This window comes from Diorhabda sublineata, chromosome 2 (genome assembly GCF_026230105.1).
Source record: "Diorhabda sublineata isolate icDioSubl1.1 chromosome 2, icDioSubl1.1, whole genome shotgun sequence".
In the NCBI taxonomy this organism is placed as follows: domain Eukaryota; kingdom Metazoa; phylum Arthropoda; class Insecta; order Coleoptera; family Chrysomelidae; genus Diorhabda; species Diorhabda sublineata.
Genome location: NC_079475.1, coordinates 37,283,846 through 37,311,213, shown reverse-complemented (window position 1 = coordinate 37,311,213; position 27,368 = coordinate 37,283,846). Strand labels below are relative to the sequence as shown.

At 33.5% G+C, this 27,368-nt stretch overlaps 1 protein-coding gene across 2 annotated transcripts; it reads left to right on the top strand.

Annotated features, from left to right (window-relative positions):
• Positions 1–472: 472 nt before the first annotated feature.
• Positions 473–26,445, top strand: LOC130453414 (ATP-dependent translocase ABCB1-like). 2 transcript variants are annotated; one of them, XM_056793146.1, is made up of 21 exons: positions 526–599; positions 2,065–2,193; positions 4,234–4,304; positions 5,362–5,422; positions 6,385–6,684; positions 8,122–8,222; positions 9,301–9,472; positions 9,760–10,074; positions 11,489–11,713; positions 12,398–12,523; positions 12,686–13,060; positions 13,703–13,960; positions 15,891–16,061; positions 16,614–16,718; positions 17,574–17,735; positions 18,906–19,109; positions 19,787–20,025; positions 20,965–21,124; positions 21,253–21,651; positions 24,987–25,133; positions 26,144–26,445. In XM_056793146.1, the coding sequence occupies exons 2-21, from the start codon at positions 2,191–2,193 to the stop codon at positions 26,333–26,335; spliced, it is 3,786 nt and encodes a 1,261-aa protein (XP_056649124.1). In that variant the 5' UTR covers positions 526–599; positions 2,065–2,190; the 3' UTR covers positions 26,336–26,445. The 2 variants fall into 2 exon arrangements, with proteins under 2 accessions (XP_056649123.1, XP_056649124.1); XM_056793145.1 differs by lacking the exon at positions 2,065–2,193 and having other exon boundaries at positions 473–599.
• The last annotated feature ends 923 nt before the right edge of the window (positions 26,446–27,368 follow it).

The following is a 27,368-nucleotide window of genomic DNA, read 5'->3' as shown; positions in this document are numbered from 1 at the left end:
TTCAAATTAATATTGCTCACAGTTTAACTTTTAATATTGTTATTACAAAATGAATATAGATAATAGTTTTCAAGTCTACGGACGTAGAAAAAAATTTGTATCAAGCTCTTGAGGTCATGCCACCCTACTCGTGAAAAAAGTACTACTTTACTCACTTGTTGCATAAATAACTAATATAGGGTGTTATTTATATTCTTATTTTTCCAATATGATACAAATGTTACATTTTAATATCGAATACGTACATACTGATGATTAGATAAAAAATATGCTGCGCAAAATCAATGTATTTGCTCAAATCTTTTTATGACGAAAAATTCTTATAAGAAATTTAATGATTATGATAGTTGTAAAATAGAATAATTTTCTATAATAATACAAAAAGTTTTTATCAATTCCATTGTATTGAATGCGTTATCTGTTAATAATTATTATTATCTTCATTGTTAAATTCTGGATAACCGATATCATCCTTGATGAGATAGGATAATATCTGTACATCTACAAATATTATAAATCATGTTCAGTTTGTATTAGACTTCAATGTCGATCGTGTGATAGTGCATTAATTGTATTTACAAAATTATAGGTATTAAGAAGTAAGTAAATGATAAGTATAACTTAAGTAAAAAAAGCAAACAGTTAAGGGTCTTCCGAAACAAAAACGAATTCCTTTGAAAAAAAAATGGGATTTATGACTTAACTAATCGTATCTTTGTGTTATCATAGCTTAACTTGACGTGAGTATTAGCCATGGTGATTACTGAAGAGTGAAAATGGAAATACATTTATATAGAAACTTCACATGCGGTCGCTTTTTTGAAATTTCTTCCTTCACCTTATCAAGATGAGTGATATTCTCCTGTTATTGTTCTACCTCGTTGAAGTAGGCTCGCTCCTTGCAATCCACTTTATTGTATGTTTTTCTTCCTTTTCAGAAACTTTAGTCGTGGATCTACTATTATAAATCGACTAATTTTGATAAAACCGCGTCAATAATGCCTGGAAAAGATTCACTCGAATGAGCTTTTGATCCGCGGATAGCTTACGCAAACATAATTCATCATTATCATCTATCAGCCATCTTCCATCCACTGCTGGATATAGGCCTCCTCTAGTTTAAACCATCTATCTCTATCTTGAGCTGTATGTATCCAATTTCCTACAATTTTCTTTACATCGTCACTCCATCTTGTTGGCGGCCTGCCTCTACTTCTCTTATCCATTCTTGGCCTCCACTCCAATATTCTTTTCGTCCATCTATTATCCGTTATTCGGGCTACATGGCCTGCCCATTTCCATTTCTTTTGGGCTATAATTTCAATAATGTCCTTAACGTTTGTTCTTCTTCTTATGTTCTCATTTGTAATTCTATCCCTTCTCGTAATTCCCAACATTGCCCTTTCCATTGCCCGTTGCACTACTCTCATCTTTCCTGCAGTTTGTCTCGTGAGGGTAAGCGTCTCTGCCCCATAGGACATCACAGGTATAACACACTGCTCATATACTTTTCTCTTTAGGCTTATTGGTAAGTCTGATTTCAAGGTACTACTCAACTTGCCAAAAGCTATCCATCCTAACTGTATTCGACGCTTGGTTATCTCTTCCTATCCTCACTTCATGGCCTAGATATTTATAGTCATATACTTGCGCTATCTCACCTCCATCGATACTTATGTTATCATTTGTTACCAGATTTGTCATAAATTTGGTTTTGTCTAGATTTATTTCTAGGCCAACACTCATTGTGGTTCTTTTCAAATCCGTGGCCATCTGCCGAGCGTCTTGCATATTGTCGGTGATTATGACGATATCGTCTGCGAAACGCAGGTGGTTTAGATATTCACCGTCGATATTTATACCTTTCTCTTCCCAGTTTAATTTTTTGAAAAAGTATTCCAACACACATGTGAAGAGCTTAGGAGAGATAATGTCTCCTTGTCTAATCCCGCGTCCTACATGTATCTTATTTGTTGGTTTGTGGAGATTTACATTTAGAGTTGCGTTTTCATATATGTGTTTAATGAGCTTTGCGTATCTGTAGTCTATCCTACATTGTTGCAGGGCTGATAAAATTGCTGGAGGTTCAACTGTGTCAAACGCCTTTCTAAAATCGACAAATATCATTACGAGGGGCCTATTATATTCTATGGATTTTTCTATCAGCAAACATAATTATTCAATCAATATATGGTAAAGGCGTTCTTCTGATATGCTGAAAGCCTCTTTGATCATTCTTCCTTTAATACTACAGATGTCTAGCACCATTTGGTGAACTTTTTCGAAAATACAGCTAGTTTGTGGCAGTTATGGGCCCTCCAGAATGTTTAAATGATTGTGCAGAGTATCTAAATGAGTTATTCTACTTATCAAACAATGATAATAATCCAATCAAAGTAATTCTAGCTTGTTTATCGACAACAGAAGAACATTTTAATGATACTAAATAAAACATCACCAATCTGATTGTCATTGAACAGTATATTCACATTCTGGTGGCCAGTACGATCATATATCTTCAAATAGTTTATCAAACAGATCAGTTTCTTTATGTCTTATGCCTCCAGATGAACTTGTATAAGTAGGAGTTCAATACGTTTCTGCTTGTCCCGCCTTTTTTGTTGCTGCTGCCCACAGTGACTCGATGCTCTGCGTATAGGCACCAGCAGCTGGTCCCACAATGTTTTCTGTATGATTAATACTGAGAGATGATATTTTTCATGATGGATCACTTATATGATTATCAAGAAGAGACTAAGTGTTTATATCTTATCAGATAACTCTAGTCGAATGATCGATTTCTGTTTTTTTTTAATTTCTTGTCGTAGAATTATGATATCGATTGGTCTAATGAATGTTTTTGAAAAATACAAAGCGTGTATAAATACTATCCACTTTGTTTTTCTTCCGAGATTCACGTTTATTTTATTTTAAATACGAGGTATATTCACAATGTAAGTTTCGTTACTAGCAATTAGAAGAAATTCAGGTCATTTTCAAATCACTGATTCGTTCTCTAGATGCAAAGAGAGTTGTACTAGCAAATCGGCAAATTTATGAGGTTTGCGGGATAATATGAGTAATTCAATGATTAAAAAATTTCATTACAGTGAAGAATGTGTTTACGATAGACTCCCTTTTTTGGTTACTGCTGAATTGGTTTACGCAATTGAAGACAAGCCAAAGCATAATCATAAATTCACAATCAGTACGCCTGCTATAGAATGTTCACAATCTTGATAATCACTAATTTATGAAACTGTAATTGAAATTCTTTAAACTTCGATCACTTTGGTAATTTTTACTATAACAATAAAAAAAATGGATGGGCAGTGCACTTCAGTTTTTGACACGCTACAATGAAGAAGATGAGTTTTTTTATCTAGTATAGTCATAGGGGATGAAACGACACCCCAAAAACTAAACATCAATAAATGGAATGGAGGAAAACTTCGTTCCCAACCAAAGTAAATCCAAAGCAAATCTTGACATCTCGAAAATTCATATTCACCATTTTTTGGGACAATTTTGAGGATTTCTTACCACGAGGTTTAATAAACAATGCACATGCTCATTCGAGATGGTTAAAAAATATATTACAAACGCCGAGGATTACTGTCAAAAAGTGTTATTTTTTCCTAAGATAATGCACAACTTCACTCTGCGAACGTTACGAAAAAACTCCTACAGGAATTTCGTTGAAACGTGTTTGATCATCCTTCGTAAAGCCCAGACCTGATTTTCATTTCTTACTTTCTTACTTACCTAAAATATTTCATTGGTGCTCAACCACATGGTTGAAAAACAGGCGGCCTATAAAAACTTCTGAAAGTACATATGTAGAAAATTAGAAAATTTGTTCACTTTTGTTTATAAAACCAAACGGAATTTACTTTGCGGATATACATCGTATTCACAATTATTTCGATTGTATATTATTGCTATTGAACATTTTTGAGTAAAAATAGAACACATGCGTGTTTAATATAAGCAAGTGTTTCATTTACTAAATTAACATAGAGTGAGAACTGATAGGGAGCCAAAAATGCAGCACGTGGTTTAAGTTGAGCCGACTACTTTCGAAAGTTTTAATTGTTTTTATTGTTAAATGCCGCATTAAGCGGTGAATTTTGGTTATGTGCAATTACATATCTACAAATTTGAAACGATCTTTCTTCTTCGATTATTATTTATAAGAAAATGGCAGCAACTTAAATTTAATGTTTATTACAGTTTACAATGGGGGAGCAGAAGAAATATAATTTAAAGGAAACAAATAATAATAAGAAGGATCCACTAGATGTGTGAGTTGAAATTTTCTTTTAAATTTACTTTATTTCAATTATTCTTTACTTTAAATGATAAGACGGAAGTGTAAAAAATACTTTGAATCAATAAGTTCATCAACTAATTAAATGCATATTATAAATCTAATAATGAAAAATTGTTTTGATGTCCTGATCGATTTGAAGATTTTGAACAGAATATTCAAAATCATTTAACAAATTTTAAGTTTGGTTTAAGTCGTTTAAGATCGTATCCAATCCTCTTTTCACGTAGTCATCGTTGCTTTTCGGCTTTTCGATTATTTAAAGTTGAAATACCTGGCCCAGCAAAGAAAACACAAGAATTTTGGAACAAAATATATTTATTTTTCAACGTAATCTCATTTTAGTTCCATAAACTCTTCCAACGATGTTCAATAAGTTCGATACCATTTTTATAATAAGAATCCTCAAGCTCCTCAAAATAGTCATTAACTACCAAAATAACCTATTCATTGTTGACAGATCTTTGATTACCGAGTCATTTTTTCTAGTCTGGGAACAGAAAATAATTCGAGGGAGCTAAATCTGGTGCATGAGGTAGCAATTCAAACTTTGATTCATTAATTTTGGCCTTTGCAATAACGGATGTGTGTCTTGATGAAACAACACTTTTTTCTCAATCAAATGCGGCCGTTTTTGTTTGATTTCGTCGCTTAAATACTGCAATAAGTTGATTAAAACATATTCACGATGCTGTTTCTATTGTGAGCAAACGCGGCACCCATCTTGCGTACAACTTTCTCGTGTCCAAATTTTCAGTTAGTATACGATGTACCGCACTTTTTGAAATGTCTGCCAGCCCACCCACTTCACGATCACACAGTACCGCTATGATTTTTTTCATTTTTGGAGTCACCTTATTTGGTCTTCGTTTAAACTCTGTCTACCCAATATTTCACAGTTGATTGTGTACTTTCTAATACAACGGTACTTTCCAAGCAGTGCCATCTCTAGGTCAGGCCAGGTACTTCTGAGAAAAATGCTTCAAATTATTTTGTCTTAATCACAATTGTTGATTCATATACATTTGCAGAAAATTTGTTAACGGCACAGAAGAACCAACAAAACCAAAAGATGTATCATATCTTCGTATGGTAAGTACTCATATTGTTAACTAAATATAAAGAATTTGATTATCAATCAATCTTTTCTGTCCTGTTATATGGTTGATTTTTCTACTCAATCCACTCAATAAATAAAAGAATCCAATTCTCGGCTGCTCTAGCCGTCAGATTTAATACAAGTAATTAATATTAGTAAAAATCAAATGGAAAGCATCTAAAAAATATCTCGCGAATTGACTCAATCTAATCATGTTCAGTTCCATCCAAACATCCTAAGGACCAAGTCCTTCTAATGCGTCTACTCCTTGGTCATACATCTATTCGATACTAAACGGAAACCAAATACCTACTAATTAACTTTTTCTTCTCTAGAACTCTTCATACCGCTTCGAGTGTCAAAGCATTGAGATTTTAGATTGCATTTTCTTTTCATCCATTTATTCCACTCTTCCGATCCAATGCTACTTCATTCATGTGTTATATTATTTTCCTTTGTCTTTCCCTTTCTCATGCTACTTGTTGTAGCCAAATATTCCTGGATCTTCCTTTCCTTCTTGTCTTTTTGTTTTTGTCACTTTTATTATTAGACTTAGGGGTGCTCCTGTCATGTGTCCGTACCAGTTTCAACATCTATTTCGTTTCCTGTTTAAGCTTCTCTAAAATAACTTCATTTCTTATCCTATCCATCTTCGATTTCCCTACTATTTTCCTCAATTGCTGCTACTATTTTACTCTGTATCTTTTTGTTCATTATTCATGATTCGCAACCATACATTAGCGTGGGTAAATACAACATTATCAGCCTTAAATATTAAAATTTTTTGAGAGTTGGAATTTCCAAAGTAAACAAATTGCACGCTTTCGTCATCCATGGTGTAGTGCTTATCTTTTATCGAGATTATTGGGTACTATACCAAGTGTTTGTCTAGCTTTTGTTAGTCAAACTTTTACAAATGATTGCATCATTATTGCACTAATGTTTTTTTTTTTAGTTCTCATTCGCCAATAAACTTGATAAATGTCTCATGGCATTGGGTCTATTGTCTGCTACAGCTACTGGAATAATACAACCTCTTAATACCATCTTGTTTGGTAAGCTAACAGGAGATATTATTGAATATGCTGAAACATTGTACAATATGAGTATGACATTGGATGAAAGAAATAAAGCAGAGGAAAAATTTTTCGACGGTATACGGTATTTTGCATCAATGAATTCCTTAATCGGAGTTGGGATGTTCATTTTCAGTTATTTGGCTACGGTGTCATTTAATTACAGCGCCACTAGACAGGTAAGTGATTACAAAAAAACTGATACTACGATCGTTTCACAATTACAGTGTAATTATTAAAATTAAACTTACTGTGTTTTAACAAATTTCATTTTCATCTTCTTTACTATTATATAATCTATATAGAACTGTCTCTTTGCACTCGCAGTAAACTTTACGACGTATTAACATGTTACTGATTACTCCTTTGAGCCCTTATTCCACCTCGCTAAATTCAAACGTCCCAAATTATTCAGTAAGTGAATCAGTCAACTGAATCAGTCAAGATACATAGCGTTTATGAAGTTGGGATACTAATTAGCATCCTCTGACCGAATACAAACGGATCAACTCAAAAGAAACTCATTTCTGACGCAAATTACTAAGCAGTTTGCAATGAGTAACAAACTTTGTATTTAAATGGGGAGCTACAGATGGGGCAACTGGTTGTCAACCAGTCGGCAACCGGTTTGAAGAAACGTGACCTGGCAACTCGAATCACTTGCCTTTCAAGGGTTTCAAGGGATTAGAAGCTGTAGCGTGGTATATAGCTTTTTGGTCTTAAAGAAAGCTAAAAGTCTTTGTGAAGCTGCCTTGGTTAGGTTAGGCCACGTAACTATGCCAGTACAAATTGGTTCCAAACCCAATTTGCGGTAACTGTGATATTTTATGTCCAGACAGAATCAAATCATGAGCTACAGTGCTAGCCTTGCTGCGTTAAGTTCTATTAGATTGCTTCCACCCCCACTCCAGAACGGATTTGGATAGTAGCCGAGTTTATTGGGGCGGATGATTTGTACGACGACACTTGTGTGCTATCGTTGGTGAAGCTGTAGATTTGCAGTTTTGTAGAGTAGAGTGTAGGAGAAAGAGAGTAGTTGAAAAGATTTATCACTGGGGAACACCAGCGTTAACCACAAACCTTAAGTATGTCCATGAATGGATCGGTCTTTTAGAAAGCTACTAAGCCAGTCGTTACGTGAGGACGACAAACCGTACGATCTAAATTTATTTATTTATTTGTCATACCCAACCCTGTCAAAAACCTTCGATATAACAGTGCGATTGCTCTAGATTCTTCATAGCTTGAGTCCCTACATTGGTTACATAGGTCAGGAAGTCCCTGATGTTTGCAGACTCAAGATTTGTCAGTTAACGACTTTCTCCATGACCTTGGCAATGGTTGGAACTAAAGCAATCGAACGGTAGTTATTGGGAACCATCTTTTTTGGTAGAGGTTGAGCCTGAGCAGTTTTCAAATCTGCAGGGAAGTGTTGATAAGGATGAAAATATAATTAACAACCCTTGTATATAATGTAAAATAAAGCGACATGCTTGTTTAATACATTTTAAATGATTGTTGACTACTTTATTGGGGCATAATAACCATTTATTAATATGGAGAGGGAGAATTTTCTTATTGAATATAATCTCACTTTAATCAATTACTTTTTCTAGATATTTCGAATAAGATCGGCTTATCTTAAAGCTATTCTAAATCAAGATGTCGGTTGGTATGATGTCAATCAAACTGGAGATTTTTCTAGCAGAATTGCTGAGTAAGTTTCTCTATTGTAACCTCCTATAAAACGACTAGTAACCCTTACGATAGACTTTTCTATACAAATATTTAAACTTTCGAAACAAAATTACACGAGCCGCACTTACATTTTTTACCTTGATCGATAAATGTTTTTATGAATAAGTAACAAACAAAAATTATTATTTTAACAAACAATTGATAAACCGAAACAAAAACACAGTGAATAAATTTACAATTAGAGGTGTTATGGCAATGAGCTTCTGTTGGGTCCTTTTTTAGTGTCAAACCGTGCTGAGCCAAGTCCTGAGCTTCCATTTGCCCTGAGAGCACTCCTCTATCTGCAAAATTCTCTGAAAGAACCTCTTCCCATGCTCATCGCTAACAGTTCTCAAACTCCCTGAAAAAATCCAGGTGTGAGTACAAGAAATGAATCTTGTTGCTACTCAATGCTTGATAAGACATCTTATCACTATTATTATTACCTTTAAAATCTGCAATGATGTTTTTAGAAGATATCTTTGCTCGTTTTTCTATATCGTACATATTTTCTTCCAATACTCTATCTTTTATGGGCTCCCTAATTTGAGATCCAACGGAAATAGTCTCTTTCATCTTTACGTTAAATATTTTAGAAAATATACAAAAATCCGCAACCACTGCTATTCATCGCCTCAACAATTTATTTAATAAGGCCTAATTAAAAAGTGTAATGTATCAAATGAACATTGAACGGCTCTTTAAGAGGTTAATATTTCACATTTTTTGTCTACGGTTTCGATATTCGCGTAAACCATACTTTTCCATGGTAAGGTTTCCTTTTCTGCCAACAAAAAACAGCAGTTAAAATCTGAGTAACAGAGCAAGAATATTCACTATATTTGATTTTAATACACCCAATGAAATCTAAGGTCAATCTAAGTTCGTGTTGGTGTTATAAATGGCCAAAGATATTCTACCAAGACATTAACGAAAATGAATGCTGAGTCCATAAAGTACGAGGCGTATGAATTGATTTATATTCCACTAAAGCTTTTATTTTATTTTCAAACTGTAGATTTAATACCACTGTCAACTGTAATTCATATATTTTTTAGTGATCTCTTCAAGTTTGAAGATGGTATTGGCGAAAAAGTACCCATATTTATGACATTTCAGGTGGTATTTATCACATCTTTAATAATAGCTCTCACTAAAGGTTGGGAACTAGCATTGATATGTTTGACCTCGCTACCAGCAACGTTAATAGCTTTAGGTATCGTGGGATTGGTAAGTAAATCAAAAATTTCGTTTCTATTTCTTCTTCTTCTATTTTTATATTCTCATATTATCTGCCCTATTTTCGTCTTCCTGTAGTACTTTACGCACTATAAGCAACTTTATATATTAACATTAACTTCATAAAACTTCACGGCTACCTACGTCTTCTCCCTTTTCCTAGATGGACCATCAAGCTGCTTGATCAAACCCTTCAACTTTTATAATCAAAGCTTAGTTTAAGCGTAAAACAATCGTGATTTCAGCTTTTGGTCAATGCGTTACGTTTTATATTTTAGTTAACTACAAAATTAGCTAAGAATGAATTGGAAGCTTATGGTATAGCGGGATCCATAGCAAACGAAACATTATCATTGATACGAACCGTGACTGCTTTCGGCGGACAACAAAAAGAAATAGAGAGATATAACAAAAATTTAATATTCGCTAGAAAGAATAATATCAGAAGATCTATGTTCGGGGCGATAGGATTCGGTCTTCTTTGGTTAATGATATACTCTAGCTACGCCCTTGCTTTCTGGTATGGTGTAAAATTAGTTTTAAGAGATAGAAATGAATCTGATCCAGTATATACACCACAAAATATGGTCACGGTAAGCGTTTTAACACTAATTTCAATGTAGCAAGAAAGTTAATTAACAATATGTTATATAAATGAAATACTTTGTACAGAGTGTCACATAGCATTAGGATTCCGAAAACTGTTATAGATGTAATCGGATTACAAATATTTTCTTTATATTTTGAGATGATTGGGAACTGGTGAAATATCAGAAAACAGTTGTTATTATATTTTTATCATCTTAAATATCATGTCATTCAATATTTTATTTTCGGTTTTCCATATTTATTATTAACTCAATAACGATACGAATTTATTTTACTAATTTACGAATCTGTTAGTTCATTGTGACTACCATCACATATAGGTTAGGTTAGCATTTGTTTCGCACCCAAAAAGTCATCATCAATTATCTAATAGAGTCACAGCTTGTTGAAATACAAGTTTTTCAAAACTGGGATGTAATGGAATAAAAAACAAACTTGTAGATACTGAAAGACATAAGGAATAATTCGAAATTATGATAGCATATCAATAAAAAATAGAAAATATCGAAAATATTTGACAACCATTTCAACAAGATCACAAAATTTATATCTTGATACAGCTCTTTAGACAACATGCAACTTAACGCCCACAATAGTTGTAACATTCTGAATCTTGTGGTTGGTTGTGTTTTGCTCCCATTATTTCACTTTTTTATACCTCACACGGTGGTAGACGGACACATACACCATGAGTTGATACCACACTAAGAAACAAAACCACAATCCCAGCCCTGCAGAGGAAATTTCATCTTATAACAGAGTTATTTCTGAAATTAACTGTATCTTACATAGAAATGTCCCTATCTCTCCCAAAAACAAACCAACATTCGCGAAAAACCTTAGAAATAGTTGTGGACATCAAATTCTTCTTTCTAAAATAGTAACCGATAATAAAAGTGCCAATATAAAGTTACTTTTGATTTTGAAAGGTGACTGAGACGCTATATATTTTGAGATATAAGAAAAAGTGATATAGCGTCACCCTCGTATAACATTTTCGTGAAAAAGTCTGTGACAATTTTCAAATCAAAGGTAACTTAGTACTAGGATTGTCTATTAAGTATTACAAAAAGTGAAACAGGAGCAAAAAAGTATTTTATTCACTCTGAAGCTGATATCGACAAAAAATGGTTTTGAAAGTCTTCAATAGCTTCTTGAGCTGATGAATATCGCTCTCCCTGCATCTTCTGTTTGACTGTGGGGAACAAAAAAAGTTATTAGGTAATAAATCGGGTAAATACAAGGAATGAAACATTAATTTGATGTTTTTCTCATTCAAATATTCAGTTGTTTGACGTGCTTTATGGGAGCTGGCATGCGAAATCCATGTCAAGTTTTGGTTTGAGCACCGTATATATTCGGTGCGTTTTGTGATATTATTAATAATTTTTATTTTAGGTGTTTTTTAGCGTCATGACAGGTTCTATGAATTTTGGAATAGCGTCACCTTATATAGAAGCTTTCGGAATATCTAAAGCTGCAGCTGCTAAAATATTTAGTGTCATTAATCACGCTCCTACGATTAACGCATCTAAAGGAAAAGGAAAAAAACTCAATTCCCTTCGAGGGCATGTCCAATTCAAGAATGTTAACTTTTCTTATCCTTCAAGAAAAGATGTACCTGTACGTGTCAATATTGTTTGGTTTGTAAAACTTTTATAATTTGGTCTTACTGCATTTGTTCATTAAAGAGAAAAACATTCATCAGGTGGGTTGAAAAGTTCGTGCCTTGGTAGCAAATAAAAAATATGAAATTGAAGGGCGCGACACATTTTATGTAGTGTAGTGATTTGATGCTAGCAGGTAGCTGGCGCTCAGGTCATCCACTTTTGTGGGATTTTGACGATACAAAGAAAACGAGCTCAAAGAACCACAAAATGGCGGAAGTCGGCTCGAGCGGAAAGTCTTGTTGTGTGTCTGTTGGAATTATGAAATTTTTCTTGGTGGTCAACTATCAATGCCGAGGTATATGGGGGCTAAGTTTACAGAATGAGACAATGGTAAACCACTTACTAAGAAGGTTACGCCGAATGGTAGTATTAGTAGTAATATGGAACTCCAACCACATCTGGGATTTAGTCCGGACATTCAATCATCAGGTTACTATTCATTTAGATCCATTGCAAAATTTTTGCGTGGGAAAATAAATGATCCAAATTTTTTGAATCTGATCACAAAGAATTGTTTTACCAAGGGCTCGATACGTTGGGTTAAATCCGAGAGTACGGTGAACTTTTCATTCCACCTATTATGGATAGAATCTTGTAATTTATTAATTTATCAGTTGACAATATACTTATATTTAAGATCTTCAAACAACTGACTCTTAATATTGATGCTGGTGAAACCGTGGCACTCGTTGGTACTTCTGGTTGCGGAAAATCCACAGTAATTCAGCTCATTCAACGACTCTATGACGCAGATTCTGGAGAGGTACGTATGACATTTCTAACGTTGCAGAAGAAATTTAGCTCCCAATAAAATATGCTGCTTTAAGCTCTAAAGCGATGGAAAGCTTAATTCCGATAAATTCTTCAACTGTACCAACAACATTTACAGCTTCTAAATATATATCTAAGTAATAATACTTTTTAGGTTATGATAGATGGTACCCCAATCAAAGATTTCGATTTAACATGGTTGAGAAGTCAAATGGGTGTTGTGGGTCAAGAACCGGTTCTTTTCGGTACTACAATCTCGGAAAACATTAAATACGGAAAAGAAGGAGCGACAGATGATGAAGTTGTAACAGCAGCGAAAAAGGCGAACGCTCATAACTTTATTCAATTGTTACCGAATGGATACAATACCTTGGTAGGAGAAAAGGGTGCCCAACTTTCTGGTGGACAAAAACAGAGAATAGCTATCGCCAGAGCTTTGATACGTGAACCCACTTTATTACTATTGGACGAAGCTACTTCGGCTTTGGATAATACCAGCGAAGCTAAAGTTCAAGCCGCTTTAGATGCTGTAAGTAAAATTTTATTGCAATTTAGTATATCTTAGAAATATTTGTCGAAATAGAACTGTAGCAGTAATGACATTTGACGTATTGATACTATAGAATATATGTTTCTACTTTTTATTTCCTGATGAAGATTTTCCAGCCGGCAAAGACACTAAGGAGGACTTTATTATATAGAATGTAGTAACTATTTTCGTTTCAATTCAATTTCGAATATTTTTTATACATTTGACATTGAACATTGTAATGTTAATACAGTCCACTTCAGTCAAGGAAATAAATTAAAAAAAAATTGAAAATTTCTGAGCCGTAAGATGGATTAAACACACTGCATTCGATTTGGGAGAGCATCAGGAATTATTATTGATGATAAGTTCCACTATTCGGAGGATTTCGAGGTCGCTGAACACGAATATTATGACAGAATGGGTCTACGAGGTATCTGGTGACCGACATCTACGTCGTCTCCTGGAGAAAATCTATTACGAAATTGGCTGAGAGAATATCCTGGAAGTTTTCGAGATATCTGAACAGGAATACCACGACTGCTCATAAATTACTAAGATTTGTTTTTTTTTGGGCTTTATTTCTTTGACTAATAACTGGTTTAGATATCCATTACAAGATATTGCAATATTATTTTTTAGGCAAGTGTCGAATGTACAACCATAATAGTAGCACACAGATTGTCAACTATTAGAGGTGCCAATAAAATTATAGTTCTTGAAAATGGAAGTGTAGTAGAACAGGGAAATCACGATGAACTAATGGCACTACAGAAGGAATATTACAAACTTGTCATGGCGCAAGTAAAATCTACAGAGCAATTTGGTGTTTCCCATCAGAATAAAACAGACTCTTCAATCTTACAAAATGAAGACGAAGTGAAAACTCCTAACCAAAATGTAAGTACCTGAAATATTTAATATTATCTTCCGCTCAGGGGTAGATGGGGAAAAAATTACGTCAATCTGAAAAGAATATTAATTGAAGCACATTAGCCTTTCTAATTACCCATAGTTATTACGTACAATATTTTAAATTTTAAAATATTGGATACAATAGAAGTTCCGTCTTTCTATTATGTGGAATGGGGAAAATATATATCTAGTTTTCCACAGCTCTTTGCTTCATCCGCCAATAGTTTCTTCTATTCTATTCTGCACCGCAGTCACGTCATGACTAGTGTAGTATAATGTATTCATAATATGCTTTTGGTGAACTTCCAAATTCTTTCATATGATTGGAAACATCGATTTCTTAGAGGCGAGTGACTGTTGAAGTAAAATGTGTTGATAATATGCTTTTGGTGAACCTTTAAATCGTTTCCAATTGTGGTAATCTTCAATTTCTTGAAGCGAGTGACTGTTGAAGTAAAATGTGTTGATAATATGCTTTTGGTGAACCTTTAAATCCTTTCAAATTATTGAAAACTTGAATTATTTTAAAGCGAGGGTCTATCGAAGTAAAATTTTTTCAAAATATTCTTTTGGTGGACCTTTAAATCATTTCCAACTGTTACAAACATCAAATTCTTGAAGCGAGTGACTGTTGAAGTAAAATGTGTTGATAATATGCTTTTGGTGAACCTTTAAATCCTTTCAAATTATTGAAAACTTGAATTATTTTAAATCGAGGGTCTATCGAAGTAAAATTTTTTCAAAATATTCTTTTGGTAGACCTTTAAATCATTTCCAACTGTTACAAACATCAAATTCTTGAAGCGAGTGACTGTTGAAGTAAAATGTGTTGATAATATGCTTTTGGTGAACCTTTAAATCCTTTCAAATTATTGAAAACTTGAATTATTTTAAATCGAGGGTCTATCGAAGTAAAATTTTTTCAAAATATTCTTTTGGTAGACCTTTAAATCATTTCCAACTGTTACAAACATCAAATTCTTGAAGCGAGTGACTGTTGAAGTAAAACGTGTCGATAATATGCTTTTGGTGAACCTTTCAATCCTTTCAAATTATTGAAAACTTTAATTATTTTAATGTGAGGGTCTATCGAAGTAATATTTTTTTAAAATGTGCTTTTGGTGAACCTTTAAATCATTTCCAACTGTTACAAACATCAAATTCTTGAAGCGTGTGACTGTTGAAGTAAAACGTGTCGATAATATGCTTTTGGTGAACCTTTCAATCCTTTCAAATTATTGAAAACTTTAATTATTTTAATGTGAGGGTCTATCGAAGTAATTTTTTTTAGAATGTGCTTTTGGTGAACCTTTAAATCGTTTCCAACTGTGGTAATCTTCAATTTCTTGAAGCGAGTGACCGTTGAAGTAAAACGTATTGATAATATGCTTTTGGTGAACCTTTAAATCCTTTCAAATTATTGAAAACTTGAATTATTTTAAATCGAGGGTCTATCGAAGTAAAATTTTTTCAAAATATTCTTTTGGTAGACCTTTAAATCATTTCCAACTGTTACAAACATCAAATTCTTGAAGCGAGTGACTGTTGAAGTAAAACGTGTTGATAATATGCTTTTGGTGACCCTTTAAATCCTTTCAAATTATTGAAAACTTGAATTATTTTAAATCGAGGGTCTATCGAAGTAAAATTTTTTCAAAATATTCTTTTGGTGAACTTTCCAACATATTATTCTATTATTATTTTATAAATGTTTTTATGCAGTTTTAAACGCGATTTTATTATATTTTATGCATACCTCTCCCACTGTTTACATTATTATGTAATGCGATATGATTTCTCGTTAACGTGATAGATAGCGCCACCATAAATGCATTCACATAAAATTCGGAAAATCCTTTCCCAGCGATTCCGGATTTACGATGTTGTACTGTATTGATTTAACTTTGTCTTTTAGGAGAAATATAAAGAAATAGATGACTTTTTGGTCGATAACTCTGTATCGATATGGGAGATAGTAAAAATGAACGCCCCGGAATGGCCGTATATTCTTTTAGCTTGTGCTGGATCCATTGTAGTGGGATGCGGAATGCCAGTGTTTGCTGTATTATTTGGGAGCATCTTAGGAGTAAATATATAATTTTCATTAAAATACCTCATGCACTGAAGCTCCATAAAGTTAAATTATAAAATAAAAAATAGTCGATATACAAAAACAACCTTCCGCTTCGGAGACCTTAATAATACATTTTTTTACTCACTACTGCTTAAAGTATGTTTCTTCACGCATTGGTGCGTAATGTTTAATGCACTAGAAAGTGTGTCTAAAGTACTTCATGCAGGGTGGTAGAAAACAGTAGTAAATAGATGTATTTTCTTTATTTAAAACGCCTAAAAACTGAAATCAAAATTCGGTATGTTTTAATAACGAGAGAATTGGTATTTTTGGAAAAGTTGGTGATCTCCATACTGAACACACTCACTTACAACAATTACAATGTCTAACATACATGTCAATAATTAAATTATCATCTTATAAACTGATAATATTTGTGAATAGAGAAGAATAGAGACCTTTCTTTTCTACCCTGTACACTCGAAGAGTTTTCCAGAGAGGTGTTGTTTTTGTTAACTTAATTTCACGTTTTTATGTTTATAATTTGTTTCTATTCACTTCTAGACACTAGCAATTGCTGATGAAGATATTGTAAGGACTGAAACTTATAAATATTGTTTATATTTCGTCTTCGGTGGAATTGCTACCATGATATCCGTTTTTATACAGGTGAGAAATTGTCATTTGGAATATAATTCATATAACATATTTATAAGAAACGACATGAGAAGAATAAAATTCTTATTGAGTTTCTTACATAACATTTATGGCAGATCATTATTATTTAATAGTAACACTAAAACAGTTTCTTCATACTATATGAGAAATTTTTAAGAAACTGGCAACACTACAAGTAATATGGCAACGTTATTCCTACCAGTCTGCGCTTAGACCAGTTCGTTCATCACCTCAAGTCCTTCAGTTCGAGTTTTTTGCCAGACTGTACCATCAATGAGGGTGTGATTCTCTTGAGTAGTACTAAAATGAATCATCAGACTTAAACCTCTTGTACTAAACAATAAATTGTTGGATACCCAAGTATATGTTGAAAAAACCTAGTTCAGGGAAACAGTCAACCTGACAGATACGATGAACTTGTGAAGGTTCTTATGAAGAATTATTAAAAAGTACATCAAATTTTGGACATGTGAAAGATTAGAGTCTAAAGGGAGCAGAGAAACAATCGGAAAAACTAATTTTGTTGAGATAATTTCCAATAACCTAATTTGGGACGATGTCTCTTAAATCGATTTGGAAATTTGAAAAACCATGTCAGTCCGAAACATTCATCGAAGTAGCACAAGAGTAAAAACAACTACTCCACAGTCATAGCATTGTTTGGAAAAAAAAACTTTTGTAAATGGAAAATCAGTCTCACTACTTTTCTCGTATTTAGTATAACAAAATAAATAAGGTTGAATGTCGCGAAACTACGCTAGAACAAAATAATATCTACTGGTTACTAACATATATTATTTTTAGTTTCATTCAAATTAATGGATTGTTATTATTTTTGTATTATAGATGTACATGTTAGGTATTGCGGGTGAAAAACTGACCGAAAGAGTTCGTAGTAACTTATTTAAAGCTATGATATCACAAGAAATTGGATTCTTTGATAAGGAAGCAAATGGAGTAGGAGCTCTGTGCTCAAAATTGTCTACCGATGCAGCAAACATACAAGGAGTAAGTGAAACCAGTATCATTTATTTATACCAATATAGTATATTGCTCTCAATTATAAATAAACATACCTAAAATAGTTGAAAAGGTAGATTCATTCTATTTCATTTAGCTATCAATCGTACTGATTGTTATTTTAGTCCCTATTACGATTAATGGCATCGATAGCTGACATAAACTTTCAAGATTTCCTACGCATCTTTAATATTCAAATTTATTTTTAAGTACATACAGCCATGCCATTGACGCGATCTTCTTAAACACACACCAAAATCTAGCTGCCGACGCTAGGAACTCTGTTTGGTGATACTGGTATGTAGCTTGGCACCCTTTCTCCCAGTTTTCCCCCCAAAGCGTAACCAAAAAATGATTTAAAAGTCTTAGCGACAGACACGGAACAGCTGGAGCTGTGGATAAGCGAAACATCAAAAATGATTAAGCGTGTACTAAATATACTGGCAAGAGATCGGCGACTGACTCTACGATTGATGGCGAGGAATTGCAAAACGGCCTAGAGATTTCATCACCATGTGTACTAACAATCGTTACAAGGGAAGAAACATGGTGCTATCTTTTCGATTGGTAATCGATAATGGCGTTCACCATCTTCCTTTCGACCCAACCACCTCCGACGAAAATGATGGAATCATCCTTCAGGAATTCGTTCCTGTGTATCGAACCGTAAACGCCACATTCTACAAGAACAATTTAAAGCGATTACGCGACGGAAACCAGGACTAGATAGTGTACACTCATGCCCAAATTTTTGGTTCAGCGTCGTATAACTGCTCTCGAATATATCCACTGTACTCCTCTGATCTGGCACTAGGGGATTTATTTTTATTTCCCCGCATGAAAGATGTCTTGAACAAGGCACAAGCTATCGCTATCGTACGACATTCGTTCTGCAATCGATTCTAAAAGAAACATTTTCTGACAGTATTCAGAAGGTTTGATATTTACAATGGCGCGTCCATTGAAGGTATTTTGTATCGTTTTTAATTCCTTCGATCGAATTTTCTGGACACATCCCGTTTTCTATTGAATGCAAAGTCATTTCCAAAATTGACCTAATCTTCCATGGCTTGTCATTTCACCTAATATATTAAAAATATCTACTTATACACTATAATCATTTAACATTAATGATTGAATTTTTTATAAATATTTTAGGCAACTGGTCAACGTGTTGGTACGATATTGCAATCAATATCCACGTTCTGTCTTGCTATTGGTCTCTCAATGTACTACGAATGGAAATTGGGATTAGTTACTGCAGCTTTCACCCCAATTATATTGGTAGCAATGTTCTTTGAAAGGAGAAATACATCAGGTCAAAGTGATTCTCGAGATAAAGCATTACAAACATCAACACGGGTAATATTTTTAGTACCTTACAAAATTAAAGATTTCTACGTGAAAGCTCTCTTGATTTGTTCCTTTAATCTGCATAATTATTTCCTTCATGGACCTTCTGGTAAGTCCGTCGTGACTCGCTTGAAGCTACCAAAGGCCAATGACTGCGTCTTAGATTGCCGGGTCCGGTTAAAAGACCAGTCACCAGTCAAATTAACCGCTTTTTCCTCCCAACGATGAGGGAGACAGAAGACCCATCTATATGTGTCTTAGCTTGTCAAGAGCTCCCATCCATTTCCTCCTTACGAGCAAATTGCTGAGAGACCTCACACTTTTGGCTACACCAAGATTGGGTACCTAAATGAGCTGCACCTTCAAGTCGACGATGACTTTTTTGAACTTCAACCACACACCTACATAACTTAATCTCTAATCATTATAAATGAAGTTAGTTATTTAACAGCAGTGATGGAACTACCATGCGTCAATTATGTGTCACCTAATATGACACGCGACAAATTACGATTATTGACACTCTTTCAAATTTTCCCGCCTATTAAAAATTGTAGTGACAAAATTAGAGATTTATCATGAGAAAGTTATTTTATTCTAAAAATATTTAAATACTTTTATGATTTCCACAAATTCGCAATGTCAACCATGTTTAGTATAAAATTACCATTGTTTACCATTAACAGGTAGCCGTGGAAGCTGTTGGAAATGTTAGAACTGTTGCAGCTTTAGGTTTGGAGGACAAATTCCATAGCATTTACATATCAGAGCTTCTACCTAATTATAAATCGTCTTTAAAAAAAGTTCATTGGAGAGCTATTGTATTTGGTCTATCCAGAAGTCTACTATTCTTCGCGTACGCCACAGCTATGTATTATGGAGGGTATCTCATACGGGATGGCTTATCTTACGAAAAAGTATTTAAGTAAGTATAACTCATCTTGGCACTCGACCACTCAAACTTATACAAGCATAGTATTTATATCGACAGTTTTAAATTATTAATTCGGCAGTTGAAATGTTGAGTTCAATGTTACGTTAATCTATATTTGAAAAATGTTAATCTTTGCTTCTTACGGTAAGATCTTCTGTGTAGGCAACCGGTATGGAATCGTGGGCATTTTTATTTCTTTTCAGCACAATTAACATCCCAAATCAAGCTCCTCGGATTTATTTCTTACTCCTTCGCAGGCACTTTAAAGTCTATTTTATCACTTGAACGTCCCGAGCGAAGCGCGGTGTGGCATCTTGGCATCATAATATACCACAAACAAAGAGCTGTTTGGGAAGGGCGAGCGCCGCATCGCTGCAGAAGCCATTAGATCAGGTGTGGTGAAGTGTGAACATTGTATTGCAGTGAGATTATTTATATTTGTCTGTTGCGTAATTTTTTAAATGACGTCTGACTCGGAGACAGTTGTTGACATTAGCTATACTACACGTACGAAAAAAAATAAAGCGCTTCATTTTAACGCTAGCGAAACACTAATGATGAATATTTATAAGAAGAAACGCAAGACTATTGATGACTTTATTTCCAAGTGTCATTCGAATCGTTAGTGAGTACAGCTAATCATTCATCGGCCAACTCAAAAAAGTACTACCTGGATGAAGCATGGGTAAACGCTGGACATACTAAGGATAAGGTTCGGTACAATCCTCAAGCCAAACGTTACGTGCCTGGCTTTGGCGTTTTCAAACCTGAACGAGTGCACTATGCGTGAATATGTTTTGGTTTACTATTTTTCTTCGATAAATAGACTTTAGTCTTCGAGTGTTTTGTTCGCATATTTTGAGAATGTATCTTAAATTAATATCCAACTGCAATTATTATGTTCTAAACGTCAATATCATTTATTTTCAGGGTATCACAAGCACAGATAATGGGTACAGTATCAATTGCTAACTCATTAGCGTTCTCACCAAACGTTTCTAAAGGGATAACAGCTGCGAGGAAAGTTAGAACGTTCCTTTCTAGAATTCCTTTAATAAGAGATAAAATTAATGCAAAAAATATGAACGAGGTAAATTAATTGATCTACGTCTCCAATTCATATTGATCCGGTTATATTAAAGCTTCTAGAATTGTTTTATCTACAGATATCTTCATCTATCTACTAGTAATAATGTTAGTAATATTTGTTTTTTTAAGGTACAAGGAAAATTGAACTTTGAAAGTATAGAGTTCACTTATCCCACTAGACCGAACGTACTAATTCTAAAAGGTCTCGACTTGAATATCCTACAGGGCAAAACTATAGCCTTGGTAGGCGAAAGTGGTTGCGGAAAATCGACGATCATTCAATTAATCGAAAGATTTTATGATCCTTCTTCAGGTGAAGTTCATCTAGACGGAGTAAATCTCAAAGACGTGGCTTTAGGTTCATTACGATCGCATATGGGGATCGTTGCTCAAGAACCTAATTTATTTAATAAATCCATCGCTGATAATATAGCTTATGGAGATAACTCCAGGGATGTACCGATGGATGAAATTATTCAAGCAGCGAAAAATGCGAATATTCATAATTTTATAACTGGTTTGCCTCAAGTAAGTTCCATCAGATTCTCTCTAAAAATTAACGATATGAAATATTCAATATAGGTTGAACAAGCTAATGCAACAAGAACTAAAACATTTTCATCTTTAACGGGTCCTTTAATAAACTCTGTTGTATTATAAGAGATGACGCTATTCGGTTTAGTTTTCTCAAAGTGGTACTACAAGTGCAGCACCAAAAGACATTCACTGGCGATTGTTAAGGACACGTCACAAGTGGACAAAGAATGTTTGTTCATATTTTCTTTATAAAAAGTTGGGGGACTAATTTAGAAGGTGAATAAACTATAAATTCGACATGCTGCACGTGTTTCCAAAGAGAAAAGATTTAATTCCTAAAACAATGAAGCAAGAGTGGATGCATCGAAAGAAACGAGTAAAAACCAAGGAATTTTTATGACTTAAAATCGTTGGTATAAGAATATTTGAAAAGTTTTCGAGAAAAAAAAAATTATAATTGCGGATGTGGTGGAGGTGAACGGTCATTATTTTGAATCCGAGAAAGGAGTGGTGTTGGTCAAGAAATCGGCCAAAAATTTTGCTCATTATTTACCTCTACAAAACCCAAATGCAGCAAATTACCACCATATTTTAAATTGACAAGATAAAAATAATTTTTATACATATATAACCGCAACCACATAGTGGTTTGCGGTCTAATTTTACAGTTTTGTAAAGTACAAATCAAATAAGAAAAATATACAGCGTAATTACTGTCGATCTCACTTTAACATATGAACAGCCAGACCAGTGGCGTATCAAATTCAAACAGTTGATTGTTAACAGTATACTTAAGACAATGTCAACTTTATTTATTAATTTATTTGTAATACCCAAGTCCACTAAAATTAGTTGTAGATTATGACTAAAGCGGATAATCAAATTAACAAATTACAACTCGCAATCTTACCAATGTTTAAACACTATTACTTTATATTTCATTTTTAAAAAATATTGTTTAGTTTAAGATGAGAAAATCTTTTTTTTTAGCATATTGCTCTAATAAGATGGTTTTATAAAGCCCTTCAAATTTTAAACTAATATCTTAAAAAATAAAAATAAAGAGACCTAGCTACAATAGACTAAAAAAATAATAACGTTTTCATTATATTAAATTAATTATTTATTACAAAAAATCAGAAGTAGAGGAAAGAGAAAAACAATCTAGATCATCATCATCCTCTGACAAATTCTCGCTACCTTCACTTTCGTCTGAGGACCCAGTAGGGCGTCATCAAATAGATTTTCTTTTTGTATAAGTTCATCCTCATGTCTATAAATACTAGATCATTTTTGTGCCGTCACAACCGCAAATTTTTTGCCTATCAAACGCATCTGCATCCGCCAACCTAAATGTTGTGTTGTGCGCCGCTACCCAGTTTTTTACTAACGCCCAAACTTTTTCTATGGAGTTAAGTTCAGGGTGGTAACATGGTAAACGAAATACACAGTAGCCATGTTTTTCTAAAAGTTCGTCCAACCGGAATTTATCATGTTTATATATTTTAAGCAATTTAGGTTTCGTTAGCTTGGCATTTGCTGGCAAATCATTTTCTGATAACCAATTTATAATGTCTTGTTTCCTTGAAGCCGATGTAATATTTTTTGTTATACGTACATTGTGATAAGCTGCATTGTCGAACGGACCTTTCAGACCAATTTGGCAACAATTGGTTTTCAACCAGAGAGAGAGAGAGAGAGAGAATGTAATGAAATACCTACCTACCTAATTCAAAATTTATGAGACCTTATAAAATTGAAATTACCTGATTTAAGTATTAACTCTATAAATCCGTTTTCTCCATCAGCATGTACCATTATTAGGTGTTGACCTTTGGAAATACCTTTGCAGTGTTTCGTCATACCAGCCCTTTTGTTTAACATGACTGCTATGTATGTATGTTTCGTTCGTGTTAATTATGTTTCGACCTTCATTACGATATTCTAATAGTTTTTTTTTCATAAAGTTACTAATGTTATGTACAATTTCCAAATTCTCGTCCCTGGCTATGTACAACAACACATTGTTTTCCGACTGTTTTCAGCGACATTATTCAATTAAAAGATATTATTACAGTATCCTAAAACTTTTTTTCAAATAAATGGTTACTTATATTAGCACGACACAAAACATAAACTCTAAACAACTACAAATAGTACTAATAATTGAGACCGAATAACAGGACGAGTAAACTACTTGCAATATATATATTTACCCCTTTCCGACTTCATGAGTGATATCGGGCAACATCGGAAAAAGACTGCCAATAATGAAGTATCTATGTAAACTTCTAATTTCAACCATGCAAAAACCGCGCACGTTGCCACTTCATTTAGCAAAACATGTTATACACAATAAGAATTCGGAAAACTTGTAAACACGTCAATGTAGTAAAAATACAGTGAAATAAAGGGCTGAGGATATTCTCACGCCTGTGTTTTTCTTATTTGATTCGTACTTTACTATATACAAATTTGTTTCATTATTTTCTATTATTGTGCTGTTATTTTTGCTTCTTTTCATTTTGTGCCTCTTTTTTCAAGTATAGTACCTACAATTTGTCCCATGTCGCTTTAGGTCCCCCCCCCCTATTTTTGTTTTTGCCTACTTTTGGTTCCCATATTCTCTTCACTGGTCTTGACTCTTCCATTCTGCTGGTTGCAATGCACTTCTTTGTCTATTAGTGAAAATCCATGTCTCGCAGCCGTAAGTTAATCTTGATCGGTAAATCGTTTTATAAACATTTGGTTTATTACTTCTTGAGACTTCTCTTTTATTTATAAGGCAGTATTGCCTGTATTTTATATTTCTGTTCCAAAGTATTTAAATTTTCTCGCCTTTTTAATCCTACGTCCACCATTTGTTATTTGAGTGTCATTACTGCAGTTTTTTCTACATTTATTCTCATGCCAAACTGCTTTGGTGTGTCGTTCCGAATGTCAAAGTTTTTCTGTACATCTTGGTTGTTTTCAGCAATAAGAACTATGTCATCAGCATATGTTCCTTCAGATATTTTCACTATTCTCCTTCAGTGGTTAGGAAAGCCTCAGAAGTTAGGTTTCTATTGATAACATGATTCACATTTCTTTTACATAAGTCGACATTTAACCTCTATCCAAAGCTTTCTCCATATCAATAAATCCAAATAAAGCATCTTTTCTCTAGACTAACTACTTCTGTCTTCTATTTTTTTTTTCGGGGATTGGATGTATGAGATTGTTGAAGCTCATAGTTTATTTATCGAGCAACAAATGTTATGGTACGATTAGTATTTGCATGAGAGTTTAGTTTTAACCCACATGTTTATCAAAATTATCTTTGATAGGGCTACAATACTGAACTAGGAGAAAAAGCAGTTCGATTATCAGGTGGTCAAAAACAAAGAATCGCTATAGCAAGAGCCTTGGTAAGAAACCCAAAAATTTTACTACTAGATGAAGCAACGTCTGCACTAGATACCGAAAGTGAAAAGGTAAGATTCAAAAATACATAATTCCCTTTTCATCGAACGTTTCAAATTCGCTAAAAAGACAATGAATCGTAAACTAAGCAATACGAATCACTCTTGTAAGCCTGGAAGCCGTGCTTAGTTTATTGCAGTTTTTATATGATTTTTTGAAGTTTTGAAGTTTTGAAGTCATTAACAAATATAATTATTCCTTATATTATGTTATGCTGATTTTATGAGTGTTCAGACTCCAACTACCTCTTCTTGACAGACCTTAGCCCCATTGGCGTAACGTGTTTCTCATTTATCTCAAATAGAGTATTACGAAAATAATAGAGCGTAAGCAGGTGCAAGCCTGCCCTATTTGGCTGCTTTATTTTCAATGACTATTACACGCTGACGCTTTCGTTGGCGTAACGTTCGACTTCGCGTTCTCTAGTCGTTGGAACGCGAACGCAGGCTTCCATTTTTATAAATCACACTTTGTAACCTGTTTAGTTTATATTGAACGAAAACGAGAGCGCCAACACGGGCGCGAGCGTAAAAGTTTACGAATTGATCTTTAGATCACGGATCTTAGAACCTCCGTTAGAAGGAAATTGTCAGAAATATTAGGACTAACGTTTGGAGGTTATAGAGAAGGAGAATAATGAAAAATCTGTTAAATAAAGGTGGCGCTATATTAACAACAGGATAAATTTCTTTTAGGTTATGTTCACTAGATTATTTCTTACAACGCATGAAGAAATTTTCGGTATATAACTGCTTGAATCAAATGTTATAAGAAATTTTTCAACTCGCCCTACTTCAATTCATCTAGTGGGAATGTATCAAGTCGCTTTTTTTAAAACGGGAGTTTAAGCTTTCAAAAATCTATTCCGTTTTATGTTTTCCAATTCTTTTTGCATATCAACTCAACAATTGTCTAAACTTTCACACTTATCAGGTGATTTATTTCAAGTTTTGTATGAAAATCGTTTTTTAGGAATATGTATACTGTTTTCAGATATATGAATTCCTTTTTTGTTTATCAGGTTGTACAAGAAGCTCTTGATACAGCTAAGAAAGGGAGAACTTGCGTCACGATAGCGCATAGATTAACGACGATCCAAGATGCAGATTTAATTTGTGTAGTCCAAAATGGTGTAATTGCGGAATCAGGAACACATGAAGAATTAATAAAGAAAAACGGATTGTATTATAAATTGTATACTCAGAAGAAATAACGAGCTTTTTGTGATTAGGTAGTCAAATTTATTTCTCAATTGTGGTATCCAGATTTTTTTTAAACTGAATGTATGTGTAAGTGAATGAATAATAAATATTTTGAAAGTAATGGAGTTTTTTTTATAACGACGAGTTAAAACTAACTGTATATGGCAAAATTCGTTTGGATTTTCGGACAGGATCTTTTTAACTAAAATATTTTCAAAGATGGCCAACTTCCGGTTCTACCAGAAGTCGACTGTAACTTTGTTGTTTCGAATAGAACACCCTGTATACACTTATGAAATCTACGTAAAATTTTAGTATACTTTTGTCTAAGAACATTTTTTCAAAAATGCATACTTTTTGAGTCACTAATTTTTTTGTAAAAAATTTGACTATTTCAAACCCAAACCAAAATTATTTTTTTACAAGGATACCCTTGAAGATATGAAGATGATTTCTCTTCAATTGCTTTTGACAAGGTCAGATGTATTTATATCCATGACGAAAAATTTTTCATTTTATACAGGGTGTGTATAAGAAGTGTTCAAATTTTAACTACATAAATATCAAATTTCTTCATTTTTTAAATAGAACTACCCAGTTTTTTCTATTTCAATGCATCCAGGGGTAAAAAATAAGGCAAATTCATGTATACTTTCCTATACCTAAACTTTAGCAGATATTTAATGTTTTCTGTAAATTTTTAAAGATGCAGCTATGGTCCAAATTTTATTTATTCGTTATTAAATTGAGAACCAGCCATTTTAATGATTTTCGAAAGGATCAACAAGTGACTAATGACAGTTAAATAACTGTCATTTATTACAAAGTCTACTAAAAGTATACATAAAAAATTAAAACTTGTTAAAAAATACAATAAAATAAAAAGTTGGAATAGGATTTGATTTAATTTTTTTCACAGACCTTGACAAGATAAAGAAAAATACTTTTTTATTTCGTAGTACTTCTATCAACGGTTCAAAATAAAATTTAGACTACACCTGCAAATCTAAAAATTTACAGAAAACATTTAATATCTGGATAACG

Bases quoted from the DNA above. Each gene is read 5' to 3' on its own strand.
- LOC130453414 (XM_056793146.1), top strand. The intron at 9,473-9,759 runs GTAAGTAAATCA...TTTATATTTTAG, and splicing joins CTTTAGGTATCGTGGGATTG to TTAACTACAAAATTAGCTAA. The intron at 21,652-24,986 runs GTAAGTTCCATC...TATCTTTGATAG, and splicing joins TTATAACTGGTTTGCCTCAA to GGCTACAATACTGAACTAGG.